Consider the following 14,476-nt stretch of genomic DNA (forward strand, 5'->3'; position numbering starts at 1 on the left):
GGGAAAAGGAAGAGGGCTTTACAAAGTGGGGTCTCCAAGATCTGAGGTTATGGCTCATTTAAAGCTGGGCTGTGGTTGTCCCCAAAGCAATCAAATCTTAATGCTTTTGTGAAGGAAGAGAAGAAAGTAACAATGTATCAGGAAATGAGGGAACCGGGAGGCAGGGAGAGAGGGAGGAGCTTGTATGTGCTATAGCTGACTGGGATTGGTAATAGACAGCTACTGGCCCACCACAAGCTGCTTCTACACAGTAACTGACTGGGAGCAGCTGGCTGAGGACGACCCTAGCCTTGGATCACCATTGCCATTTCCTGCTCGCGGGGGGGGGGGCATTTCACTGTTACGTCTTCAGTCCATAGACACAATCCCTGCACAGTGTTCTAACCACAGGAGCATAGGAAGGAAGGGTTCAGGCCTGGAGCCTTGTGGGTGGTTGCATGAATAAGGGGTACTACGCCCAGTGGGTACCTTGCCTCCTCCCTGGGAAAGGATCTCTTCTAATTCTGATATGAGGGGGCTTAGCCAGCCAGAGGGCAAGGGTGAGGTCCAGGATTAGGAGGCTTTGCCTGCTTCACACCATCTTGAGTGGGTCTTACACCCAGGGTCTGGTGCAGACAAAGCGAGAGTGATTTGGAAGCCCAGAGGCCCAAGAGCCTGGGGTGAAGCAAGGCTTTCTCTCTCTGAGATCAGGCCTATCTCAGTTCTAGGCGAGTGTGCCTCTTCCACACATGACCCTGGGTCCCAGCCCCTAGACATAGATGGCATCCCTGGAACCAGTTTCAAGATCTGTCTGCTGGAATGTTTAAACCTGTGTTCTGTAACCAGTAAAATGCGCGTTTGTATTGTGTACTGAAAGTTGTTCTTACTGGCCCCCATGGGCTGCTGGGGGAGACCTGGAGAGTTGTTTATTCTAGTTCATGTCCCCACCCCTGGGGCTCTCTGCTTCTGTCCACTTTTCTTTCTCTGTTGTGGACAAGATTTGTAGAGTTGTGTGTTGCATGCTTGTGTCTGACCATTAAAAAAAAAAAGAAAAAAGTCACAGTCCTCCTTGACTTCTCAATTCGTATTGGGGGCACTGAAAACCAAACCAAACCAAACCAAGTCGAATCAAAACAAACCAGATTCTTCTCAAGTCCCCAAGCAGGAGAATAGTAGCTTAGCTGGATCCCAGGGAGCATGTGCCGACTACAACAGGGTGGTCCTATGGGTTATATGGCAGGGGGGCTTCTGTGGGAGCTCAGCGCAGGCTCAGTAGAGAGAAGGCGTGGAAGGTTGGGGTGGGTGGGGCTTCTGCTACCTGAGGTTGCTGAGGGTCTGAGATACCAGCAAGGAGGAGGGCCCCCCCCCGGAAGAAGCGTTTTGAGATGGCTGAAGAAGGAAGATGGGCGCTCCCTACGCTTCTAGCTTCGAGTTCTTTAGTGTAGGTCCTGGATAGATGGCAACCACCTCCGATCGTGGAAGACACAGACTAACCTTGTCAGAAGCCACCTTCTGTGCCCCCAGCACCACGTGTCTGGGCCACGTGAGCAACGCCACGTGGGCCTGACGTGGAGCTGGGGCCGCAGGGGTCTGATGGCCTCCTGTTTCAGAATCTGGGGTTCCAGGCTCTGCCTCGGCGTTTATCATCCTTGGGACATCTGCTGACCTTGCTCCGGAAGATTGTCCACACAAGTCTGAGTGACCATGAGAGATGAGGGAGTGGGTGGAGACGCTCGGAAGAAAAAGGCTAGAAGGGTCTTTGCATGGGGCTTATACATAGCTGTTTAGAGAGTCAGGCAAAGTGACAAGATGGCAGTTGTGGGATCGGTGAGGAGGATGCGGGGCTACTGGTGGGACAATAGTGTGACATAGGGCATCATGGGGGTAGACTCTAGGTAGGCCTTGTCTCAGCATCCATGCCAAGAGATTGGAGGGGGTGCCATGGGTTACTTTGGGTCAGTGGGACCTAGTGCTGCCTCAGAGGGCACGGGGGGGGGGGCGGGATTGAGTAGGTGACTTTGCCCTGTCACCTTGGGAATAACGAAGGATTGATCCAGCTGTTTTGAGTCTTTGACTCTTAATCAGATCTGGAATAACACTTGGTATTATCTCTAGTTCTGGGGTTCTGAGAGTCATGGGAGGATTCCTCAGGATGTGTTTGGGGAGGGCGGTCTGCATGTGCTCCCTAGTTGGGATCCTAGCACCTCTGCCTGCTCAGGGCTCTCTTAGACATATTTTTATTTCTTTCAACATTATAAAAAGGCAAATTTTGTCTTGTGCCTGACACTCATATGCAAAACACAATGTCCTTTCTTGAATAATAGTGGGACCTACAGCTCTCCTTGGCTCCCCCTGCAAATTTCAACCCATCTTAGGGGCAGGTGGGCCGAAGGCTCTGATGTTTTCTGAGATGAAGTTGTCAATGTAAAGGTGTGTAACTCAGAGCAGAGGGAGACACACCCTCAATGCCCTTCATGTGCTTCATCTTCCTGCCTTCCACACTCTTATGAACACAGTTTTTTCCCCCCATTTAACGAGCATCTTTTTTTATTTAAAGCTCCATTGGTGTTTATTTTCTGTTGCTGTTTCCTGTCTGTTACAATGAACATCTTGTCCATGTTTTTTTTTGCCCCATGGTCTCTCTCACCTGCTGAATGGCTGTGACATCGTGATTTACCCATCTGACTGTTACTGGTGCATGATCATTTTTTTTTTTAACATTGCCAATGACATCACAACTAATAGCTTTGCACAACCAGCTTTCCCTGCATCCTTAGCACTCCTGCATCTAGCTATTGCCATGGCCCCTTTCTTTTCATGTTGCCTCCTTCTGCTAGACTGTGAGCCCACTCAGGGCAAGGAGCTTGTGGAACTGAGCTGTGTATTTCTTGTAGGATGTATATGAATGTTGACGGGGCTTGTGTGGAAGGGTGGAGAGGCATGAATGACGGGATGATTGGGAGACTGGCAGGCAGACGAGAGAACAGATGAATGGATTAGTGAATGAAAGGCTGAGTGAGTGGATGGATGGGTGTTCTGTGGCTGAGCTTCCTGGATGAAAGGGTAGAGGGTGTTTGAATGGCTCTTGGTTGATTTAAGAAAACCTGCAGTATTTTATCTTGTCTGATGTATTAGCATGTAAGGTGATGTATTAGTATTTAAGATATTTAAGATGTCTGCTGGCTTCTCCTCCCCCCCCCCCCGTTAAAAATGCTTTCGTGTGTGTAAAACTTGTTCTAATTCCTAATGAAGGCTGAATACTTTTCACCCGTGTTTGTTAACGAATTGTATCTTATCTTCTGTGAACTGTTTGTCCAAGTCCAGTGGATGATGGCTTTTTAATGATTTTTTGAGGGTGTCCTTAGACTAGGCAAGGGTCTTTTTATAGACATCTACAGAGTGGTGTGGGAGGCCCAGGTGACGTCCCATAGTTTGACATTAGAATCTACTTACCCTGGAAAATAGGAAGGATGATATCTTTTCATCAGCAGGCAGAGAACACTTTTAGGCTTGTACCTGACTTCACCATGCCTTTATGGCTTATGAACTCTGACCTGTCCTTTGTGCCTCTTGTGGTGTGACCGTCCTCCATCTTGTCCTCCTGAAGGATGGGCTACTTATCTTCCTCTCCCCTATTCTAGGAGTGTAGACTCTGCAGCCAGTTCTTACAGGAATTGGCTTCGTAGTGTTCTGTCATCTGTTTCACACATCTGGCCTTCCCTTGTGCCTCAGTGGCAGCTGTTAGGGAATGAGTGGGAAATTCAGTTCAAGACTGATGTGACCCTCCCCTCCCCACCTCAGGGTTAGTCCTATGAGCAAGGCCATTCTCTGGCCTGCTCTTCCCCTCATAACCTCCTCACAGGGCAATTACTCCTGTCTGGGTGGGGAATGTACTCTAGGAGAGCTCATTCTGCCTTCCAGAATACCCTCCCACCCCTCTACTATAGCACTTAGCATGTCTGCCTGTGTTCAGCCCTCTCACCCCATGCTTATCTGGACATTGAAGCTTGGAAAGCCAGTGGTGACTTCAGTGTGACTTTGATTCATCCACTCATCCATCCATCTAGTCATCTGTTAGTCTGTCTGTCCGTCCATCCATCCATCCATCCATCCATCCATCCATCCATCCATCCATCCATCCATCTATCCATCCATGCATTGGACCTCCATCCCTTGACCTGGTGCTTTGGGCCTCTCCCTCTCCTGAAAGCAAACCCCTTCACCTTGGGCAAATTGTATGACACCATGGGCTGTGGTCATGAAGCAAGGCCCCCTTTTGTAGCCTCCACCTCCTAGGTCACTGCTCTGAGCACGTCCCAGCTGGACCTCCTCACCCAGGCTTTTGCTCCATGAGGCTTCTCACACCTCACACCCCTCTACTGTGATCCAGGAGGGTCAGGTTCCCAGAGTGCTCTGGGGTCGGCCCCTCCCCACCATAAGCAGAGCTGCCTCCACAGGCTCCACCCTGCCTGGTGCATGGTCCCTGTCATGAGCTTTGCCTTTAGCCTTGCAGCTTCCTCCACCAGATGGCAGCGGTTGTAACTCATGTGCCCATTCCTTCACACCTTCATTCATTCTCTTCCCGTCAGCAAGCATCTTAAAAAAATTAGCTAGTGCTATGCTAGAGCCGGCTCACAAGGGACTCATTGTCCCTTTTTGAAAGAAGAGATAGGGACATTTGTAAAGAAGCTGTGTTTGTGTGGCCAATAAGACGAGTGCCTTGATTTCAATTCAAACTTCAGGTCTGAGTTCTATTGCAAGCTTGATTGCTCTCTCCAATTTTGTTCCTCACAAAACTAGGTTGATTAGTAATCAGCAAACTGTGTTCCCTGGGTGCTCAGAAATCATAGCCCATATCCTTAAGAGGCCCAAATGGGGAGTGGACCAAGCATTAAGCAGCTGCCTCTGGCTGAGAGCAGGCTTTCAAAGCTCCGAGACACCCTGTTCTTCTACAAGGATGATCTGAGAGTCATTCTGGCCACTTTGGAGCTCAGCTAATGCGTGGCTCCTTTTTAGAGAAAATTGTGGGAGATGGTTGCTTGTACAAGTGACAAGGATCATGATGTCCCAGTGTCCTTTCTAAATAACCCATTTGTAGACCCAGGTGAGGAAGGCATACGGCACTTTGTGAACCCCAAGCTCAGCCCGTGTATTTGAGGGAGTCCCAGGCTAGGTAGGCCTCCCTCCAGCTTTGTGCTGTGAAGGAAAGAGGCACATGTCTCTTCTGAGTTCTCCTCCCACTGGAAGCACTAGGGGTTGGCAAGGCCAGGACCTGGAGCTGGACAAATTGTGTGATGGATCTTATCCAAGAGCTTGAGTGTGTCTTTTGTGGTGGGGACCATGGTGCCCACCTCTCAGGGCTGTTGTAAGAATTGGTGTAACTGGACATTTCTGACTCTAGAAGGCAGTGTATGTGTCCCTGGGGGTGGCCTTGCTTGGGTATCATGGGGAATAGTTTGTATGTTAAATTTGTGTACTTTCATACAAAGTAGGGATTTTAACACTTGGGACTGTTTGGTAGTACCTCTGCCTTTCGCCCTCCCCCCCCCCCCTTGGACACATTCACACCTACCTCTCGGAGAGGCTGGGAATGCCTTTATCTCTCTGACTGAGGACCAAGCCTCTGACTCAGACCTGTATATGGCACCTAGTTACATACCTTTCCAAAAGGCTCTTACCAAAAGGCTCTTACCAGGGGAGTACTAGGCATGTTCTGTCACACCCCATTGTTCTTTTCCAAATGTCCTCTCTTCCAATGACAGCATCAGGCCAAATTGCCTGAGATCTGGTGCCTACCACAGTGCCTGGCCAGGGCTAGGGCTTCAGTTACCTTCTGTTGTGTTTGTGTAGATAGATGGGCAGCTAACAATTGTAACAGGTCCTAGGGGCAGATGCGTATGGTTTTATACAGTGGCTTATAATGGAGAATGTATCTGAAGCCTATCAAATCACCTCACTGTATTTCTGTCTTCCCTAACCTGTTAACCAGCCATTGCTGTAGCAAGCTTCTGCGCAGTGTCTCTGTGTCTTACATGCTAAGTAAAGGAACTCCTGCTTTTGGCTGAGAGTCTGTTTCTTTTAGGACTCACCCAGATGTGATCTGGTAGGGCAGTTAAGCTGTCTCTCTGCCCCTCTGCCCCTCTGTCTTCTTCTCTCTCAGGTGTGTGTCACTGGCAAGCCTACCTCACAGGGTTGTTGTGAGGGTCAAGGGCTAATCTGCTGTAACAGTACATGCTGGCTCTCACCAGGGATGGGACCGTCATGGGGTTGGCCCAAAATCACAACCTGTGCCTTTATTAGTGGTCACTGAATAAAGAGTCTCACGGTGGACACCGAGGTTGTATTTCCAGCAGTCGATGTGGGATGTGAAGCTGGCTTTGAATGGCTGGCTGTGTGGTCCTGGCTCAATGCTTGTGTGGTTCATATACGTCAGCTTCTATGTTCCTCTGTGGTTGGTTCCTTGACCCTTCCTTTGTTTCCATCATAGTGGCTGCTGCTGCTGGTTATGTGAAGGCCAAAGCTGGCTGGGCCACTGTGCTTTGGGGCAGTGTCTGCTGGGAGATGCTTCTTTAAGCTTGTGTTTGTTTCTGTGTGTGCGATGTGTGTGTATATGTGCACCCCGGACCAGTGCCAAGAACCAAGGGCTAACAGAGGGATTTCCGAATAATGGCTTCTGTGAGCTCTTTCTTCACTTTAGCTGGTAGGCCTGGATGGCTGTTCTACTCACCCCCCTTTCTCTCCCTGCCAGGAAATGAGAAAAATTATTTTTCCTATACCCAACTCTGCTTTGGACTAAGCTCACACAGTTTACTGCTGTCTTCAGCATGGTCCCATTCTGTAGATGGGCAGACTGAGAGCCGGGGAACAATGCTCTCATTCCCATGTGAATAACTTTCCACTCCATCCAACAAAACCTCAGTAAGCCAAGTTTCGTAGCCTCACCCCTGCCTGACCCTGACATGCACTCACAATGGTCTTCATTCCATTTTGTGTCCCACTGTCCATCCAGTAGTTTCCTGGCAGGGCAAGTCAAGAAGGGAGGAGAAAGGAGGCTGTGTCCTTCCAGGTACCCCAGTTCCAGGGTGGCCTGGTCAATGTCTGCCTGGGACCCTGACTTGTTTCCTCCCAGGGTCTTTCTATGACATTGACTTCCATCCCCTGCCCCCATCCTGTGAATCTGGGAGGGTGGCGTGCTCTATTGCTCCATGCCTACTCCACAGAAGCCCCACCCACTCCACAGAAGCCCCACCCCCTCTCAGTTCCTTGTGTTGCCACTGGCTTTCAAAGCCCAGGTGTCCTAAGTGCCCTTAAGCCCTTGGTGTTGTCACTGTGTCCTTTGTTTTCATTGTTCCGTCTTGCTGCCGTGTCTTTGCCTTGTCACACCCCACTACCTGATGCTGCCTCTCAGGCTGCTGTGTTCAGGGCCTGCTATGTGTCTGCTACTGTTTATCCCCTGTCTTTGACGGCTTAGTGGAATTTTGCTTCTGTGCTTTACAGTCCTGTGGTAGGCACAGGCGGATAGGGCCCCTTGCTCAGGTAATTTTGACTCTGTGTCTAGGTGCCTGGTCTCCGATGGGCCTTTGTCCCCTTGCAGACCAGGTTCATGGGTGACTGGTGGGTAGCTCATGTCCCTTGGAAGTAACAAAAGGGAAGCCAGGGGCCTGGCAAATAAAGGACTCTTAGGTTTCGGCTAAGCTGTTGCTAAACTTCAAGCTCTAGGCATGTTCCAACTCAGTGCTACCCTCTCTCTTGTGGTGGGTGCCATGGTTAAGGAAGTAGGGAGGCTCAGTGGGCGTGGATAGGTGGGTGACTGAGGTCTTTCTCCTCCAGAGAGTCTACAGAACTCCTGAGGACTTTGTCTGGAATCTAGTCAGTTTCAGGAGGGCCCTTCCTACTAGCAATGGGAGATATTTGTGTCTAGAATAAAACTTTCTGAGGGCTAAAATGTCTTCATTGATATTTTTGCCTGAGTGATCCTGAAAAGGAGTTGTTTTGACAATTCCAAATTCTAAGGAGGACTTGGCCGTGCTGATATTATCTCTGAGACCCCTCTCTCTGGGTGAAAGCAGGTATTTTGTCCCCAAAGCCTTTGTCCCCACCATTGGTGACAATCAACATCAACTTATAAGTTAATTTGTGAGGTTTGGGGTATACAGCCTTGAGTACCAGGCAACTGGGGATAGTGGAGGATGAACCCCAGACCTTGGATTCTTGTTTTCTACAGAATGCTCCATGGGCACATGGGTTGGGAAGGGGTTCCAAAGATTTGGGCCCATTTGGGCATCAGACCTGTTTTTGTTTTTTTGGTTTTTTTAAATTCCAGTTGAACCTTGAGCTGCTTACCTGAACCACCCACAACCTCAATTTCTCTTCTTGCACATAAAGGTGCCATTGATGACTGCCTATCATATGGTGGCTCCTGAGAATCAAGGTCTGGGTTCTCTTCCATCCTATTCCCTTGCCTGCTCGGCTGTTTGCCTTATCCTAGGAATAGTCAAACCAACCTGGTTTGATTAGGGGATTCAGTGAGTTTTTTTTTTTTTTTTTTTTTTGTTTTTGGTTTTGGTTTTTTTTGCGTGTGAAAATGAGTGGTTTGTTGCTTGGTATGCAGGTGCTTTTGTGTGCTAACCCATACTGGCTGCTGTGGAGGTGGCCATGGGCTCTGGGTACCCTGGTTTCTGAAACTTCAGGTCCATGTGAGACTCTGGCAGAGTGGAGGGCTTGGGGGTAGCACCTACCCAGCTCTGGAGGGACAGAGATAGAGGGAAGGACTTGCTTTCAAACATTAACATTCAGCCATTTTGTTGGGAGACATTGAGATACACGTGGTACATTGAAGTAAAAAACTAGGAAGAATATTTAGAAGATCTCTCTAGGAGGGTAAGGCCAAAGTCTTTGGAAAACTGCCATGGTTTAATGGGCTCTGATTTGGCTAGAGTTGTAGTGGGTGGTATGAGGAAGATGGGAAATTCTAGATTAGGTTAGTGAGGGCAGGAGCTGGTGAGTAGGTGTTACCCCACCCCCATGGCTACCCCGAGGTGGAGCCTTTTATATAACTGAGGCTTTCTGAGCACAGGGCTGGGTTGTGCCCTCCAGTTCCTTCCCTGCCTGGTGCATGAAAACTCTTTTATCAGCCACGGGAAAGGGGAGCAGATGATCTTCATCTGCAGCTGTGTCTCTCTCAGCTTCCACAGCCACGGGGACGCCTTGCACACTTCCTGTGGGACATGCTGGACCCAAGACTCTGGACCCTGACTTCCCCTTGAGTAGAGAGACCCACCTACTGACTGATGAACTGAGCTGATCCTGGGGTCAGGCATGTGGCCTTGATCACTGTCCATGGACCCTAAGACTTGGTGGGAGGCTGTTGACCCTTCACTGTTGAGTCCTCATCTATGAAATGGGCTCAGATTCCTACCTCACAGGGCTGTTGTGAGGCAGTTTGATTTGCTTAGACGCATGGGGCCTGGTGGCTTATGGTGCTTTCAATAAATGTTTCTTGTCTTCACTAAAGTAGTGATGGGTGTGCTACTAATACGAGGGAGGGAGGGTGGGTGTCTTGCTGGGGCTTCCTTTTGTAGTGTAGTGGGGCAGAGGAGTCGCCTTAAATCCCATAAAGTCAGCTTTGTGCTGCCCTGTGTGTGCTTACAAGATGGATGTACTGGGGCCTGAGGAAGGGCCTGTGCTCTGTGGGCTTGGAAGAACTTCTTCTCGTGCGTTCAAGATGTCAGTTTCCTTCTGGAAATGAAGCCATGCAAAAGCTGTGGGAGGTCTGGCTTTGGAGCCGGAGGGGCTCACAGCTCCGGTCCTTGGAGCTCCAGAGAATATGTTGCTCCAGGACTGAGTTCTGTGCACCCCCCTTGCCCTCCACACTCCCCGGGGCTATGCCAGGGCCCTAGCTGAGAAGTCATCATGACCCAGTTAGCCCAACTGGGCTAACACAGCTTCTACAAAAGTGGTTCCTGAGTGGGTCTGAGTGAGTTCTCAGACATTCAGGTATGCTGGTTGAGCTTGGGGAGGTGAGCCCTACCCTCGTGGCTTCTGAGGGGGATGGGGGGGGGGACAGTCAGGCTGCCATAGCAGCTGAGAGGAGGGAGTTGGGAGCAAGGGTGAGGGGAAGTGAGGCTGAGTTTTGGTAGATCCTGGCTCCTCTAGAGCAGATGACATGAGTATTGTCCCAACAAAGAGGAAGAAGATACCATAACCACCACAGCTGCCACATGGCTACCAGGACCACAGTTGCCACGCAACGAACAGCATCGACGAAGATCACTGCTGCCACCATTCCCTCTCCCTCTTCCTTCTTCTCCTCTCTTCTCATTTTTTCTCTTCCTCTCCTTCCTCTTCTGACCTCTCTTCTTCCTCTGCTTCCCTACACATGTTTTCCCTTTTTCTTTTAATTCTTTTGATTTTTCTTTTGATAGTCTTCCCCTATCTTCCCCCTTCTACTTTTTTCCCTCTTTTTCCTTCTCTTTCTCCCCACTTTTGTCTTTCCTCCTTTCCTTGCTTCCTCATTCCCACAGAGAAGCACCAGGCAGCTGCAAGATCACAGGACTGACTTGAAGAACTGGACATGACCCAGCCTGGAAGAGACAATACCAGCCATGGTGGGGACTCTGGCACATGTACTTGCTGAGTTGCATTGCAGACAACAGTGAAAAGACTTGCTTCCAGAAACTGTACCCAGCCAAGAGAGTCCAGGAGTCCAGAAGAACCTTTTCTGTGGAGAGCAGAGCCTTCTTATGAAACTCAGACTCCCAGAGTGAGTGCCCTAATGCTGTTCTACTGAGAAGACCAAATGTCCAGCAAAAGACTTTCTTGATATTCTAGAGAAAATACCTCATCTCCAGCTTTCAAACAAGCCTCATGTTTTGTCAGTGTCTCTAAGTGGTGTTTATTGTCCAGCCCCGAGTCCCAAGCCCAGCCTCTGATGAAGTTAAGATACCCAGATTCGTCCAGGACATCAACTCCAGTCTCTGAAAGACTTTGGACATTCAGAATAAGTTTTTTGGCATGTCAGAACAGAGTCCAGCCTTAGCCTCTGATGGACCTTGGTGACAGAAAAGGAGGGACTTCCTTAATGTTTTAGAGATGGGACTCTTTAATTCTAGCTCTTGTGTTCAGTCAGGCCCAGAAGTCCACACAGAGGTCCTTTGACATTCTAGTGCCAAACTCCAGCCTCTAAGAGAACTCAGATGTCTAAAGAACGTCTTACATAGTCTAGACCAGTTAAAAGTGAAGCATAAACATCTGGAAACTATTCAATTTTCTAGAGCCAGGAATCCATCTTGAGTCTCTCATAAAGCCCAAATGTCCCAGAGAAATTGACAATATAAAGCTGTACCTCAGTGATCATTTTTGAAGAAGCTCAGAAAAATGAACCACCTTAATAACCTTGATCTAGGACTCTGGCTTATTTGTCTTCAGTGAAGTTTCCATGTGTAAAATGAGGGACCTCTTTGACTTTCTAGAGTCAAGACTTTATCTCTCTCCTGAACTGTAGATAACCAGAAAGACTGAATCTTTTGTCACTCTAGAGCTAAGACTCTTGCTCCAGTCTTGAGTGAAGCTCAGATGTTTGCAAAGATGGATGCTCTTGAGTGAGAAGTAGAGAAGAACTGCATCGTTAGTCTTTGAAACTAAGATATCCATAAAGAGGGACCTCTCTGATCCAGAACTGGGAATCCACCTCCAGCCTTTTAAGCTCAGATGTCCAGAAAGAGGGTCCTCTCTAATGTTCCAGACCTAGGGCCCTCCCTCCAGCCTTTGATGACGCTCAGATGTCCAGAAAGAGGGTCCTTTCTGTTGTTCCAGACCTAAGACTATAACTCCAGCCTTTGCAGATCAGATGTCCAGAAAGAGGGTCCTCTCTAATGTTCCAGACCTAGGGCCCTCCCTCCAGCCTTTGATGAAGCTCAGATGTCCAGAAAAAGGGTCCTCTCTGTTGTTCCAGACCTAGGGCCCTCCCTCCAGCCTTTGATGAAGCTCAGATGTCCAGAAAGAGGGTCCTTTCTGTTGTTCCAGACCTAAGACTATAACTCCAGCCTTTGCAGCTCAGATGTCCAGAAAAAGGGTCCTCTCTGTTGTTCCAGACCTAAGACTCTACCTCCAGCCTTTGCAGCTCAGATGTCCAGAAAGCAGATCCTCTCTGTTGTTCCAGATTTAGGGTCCTCCCTCCAGCCTTTGAAGAAGCTCAGGTCTCAAGAAAGAGGGTCCTCTCTAATGTTCCAGACCTAAGACTCTACCTCCAGCATTTGCAGCTCAGATGTCCAGAAAAAGGGTCCTCTCTGTTGTTCCAGACCTAAGACTCTACCTCCAGCCTTTGAAGAAGCTCAGATGTCCAGAAAGAGGGTCCTCTCTAATGTTCCAGACCTAGGGTCCTCCCTCCAGCCTTTCAAGAAGCTCAGATGTCCTGAGAGAGGGTCCTCTCTGATGTTCCAGACCTAAGACTATAACTCCAGCCTTGATGAAGCTCAGATGTCTAAAAAGAAGAACCTCCACAATGTACTAGAAACAGGACTCCATCTCCACCCTTTGAAAGGGGACCTCCACTTCATTCCAGAAGCCTGGTTCCACCTCTAATCTTTATTGATGTCCAGTTATCCAGAAAGAGGGATCTTTATGATGTTCTAGAACAAAGACTGTACTTTCATTCATTGAAGCACAGATCCCAGAAGCACAGAAGTCTAGAAAGAGAGTCCTCCTTAGCATTCTTGAGCTAGAATCACAGTTCAAGGTTCTGAAACATAGACACCAAGAAGGAAACTTCATTATTGTTCTATAACAAGTCCTCATTTCTAGTTTCCAGTGATCAGAGGTCCAGACGTATGAATTTTTTTCATGTGCTAATGCCAGGAATCCAGCCCATTTTTAGTCAAGCTCAGATGTCTAGAAAAAAAAAAGACTTTCTTCATTTTCTCAATCTAGAATTTCATTTCAATATCTAATGGAGTTCAGGTGTTCAAAAGAGAGACTTCCATATTATTTTAAAGATAGAGCTCTGGTGAAGCCCAGATAGGTTCATTGAGAGATCCCTCTGATGTTATTGTAGAGTGGAGATCCAATCTTTTGTCTCTAATGAAGTTCTACTAGAGTTCAGGAAGAGAGAGACCTCTGTGATGCTCTACTTTGGATAATCTGTCTGGAAGAAGGGACCCTTTTGGTGTTCTAGAGCTAAAAGTCACACTCTAGTTTTGAGAAAAACTCAGATATCTGGAATTGAGAAAAAAATTGAGACTTAGAGCTTTCCTGGGACAGGGCTGAGGATGTCCAAAGCTTGACCTGAGACTGGAGGGGACAGATGACAATGACTGGAGGGGACAGATGACAATGCTTTTCATGGTATTCAATGACTCTTAACATGAGAGAGAGAGAGAGTTCTAAATTTTTAGAAGAAATGTGCTAAAGAGACTCTTGGTAACAGAACCAAATGTTATAAGAACATGACAGCTGATGTTATAGGTTGGAGATTAGGTCCTTTCAATGATCTCCGCCCAACAGTATGTAAGGCTAACAGCAACGCACCATCTGCTTTTTAGTTGTGCTGGGTTCATGGCTGGACATACACCAACCAGCCTTGACCCTGCAGGAATGCCAAGTTGGCTGGAATGTAACCCAACCTAGTTTCTGCAGCTTATCTCCTGTCCCAGCGAGAGGCGCTAACCTCCCACTCACAAGCCTGGTGCCAAGCTGCGAACTCGGGGCTGGTTAGGAAGGGCGGCCTCCATCCAACAATAGAATTTGAGGCTGGGGACATGTCAAGATGTGGTAACTATAAAGACTACAGCAGCCACAAAGGAGACACCCGAACAATTGGAGGCATGGGCACTCACTTAACACATGAGGCTATGTTTGGAGCTGAAGGCTTGCTCTGTGCTTCTTAGTAGCATCTTTTGTCTTCTTGGGACATGATTGACTCCATACTGTCCACTGAGCTTGGGAGATGACAAGAGAAAGAAATAAGAGGAAAACAAATATAGTGACTTATTCAGAAACTGTAAGAACATCAGGGAGAGCACCCGTCTGTGACAAAGAATGTAACCAGTTAGAGAGGAGAACCTTGAATGGACAGACCAACTGCAACTTAAACACTGGAGGCTTCTGAGGACTTGATCTGAGCCATTATACTGTTTGATGTGGGTCCCTCTCCCAGCATCACTACTTATCTGGAGTGTGAAGGAAAGAAAGCAGCTAGCAAGTGTTCCTGAGAAACACCCTGATGGTACCATCATTTTGGTGACCTTGCCTGGACATTCCGTTGAATTTGGACTGTGTACACAAGAACCTCTTTGATGACTCCCTGGAATTCTAGAGCAGGAATGGAAGAAAAGAGTAAGACCATCTTCGAGGACTGTATCTTCCCATCACTTTTCTCATCTGGCCAAGTTATTTTAGAAGATCTCAGAGAACTGGTGATTGTTGAGTTCCTAGATGTCTCGACAACAGACTTTGAGGCAAAATGAAAGACTGATGAAGCCGACTCACGGGGTGAAGAACT

General features: G+C 48.3%; 1 protein-coding gene across 1 annotated transcript in view; it reads left to right on the forward strand.

The window, feature by feature from the left end:
* Positions 1-9,481, forward strand: part of LOC308427687 (uncharacterized protein) — a 31,232-nt gene extending 21,751 nt beyond the window's left edge. The window contains exon 8 of the mRNA XM_080925865.1: positions 9,165-9,481. Coding sequence (XP_080781991.1) covers positions 9,165-9,234 — 70 coding nt within the window. The 3' untranslated portion in view covers positions 9,235-9,481. The remainder of the gene's footprint in view (positions 1-9,164) is intronic.
* Positions 9,482-14,476: the final 4,995 nt, after the last annotated feature.

The sequence above is a fragment of the Micromys minutus genome, assembly GCF_963924665.1.
Source record: "Micromys minutus genome assembly, chromosome: 1".
Taxonomy (NCBI): domain Eukaryota; kingdom Metazoa; phylum Chordata; class Mammalia; order Rodentia; family Muridae; genus Micromys; species Micromys minutus.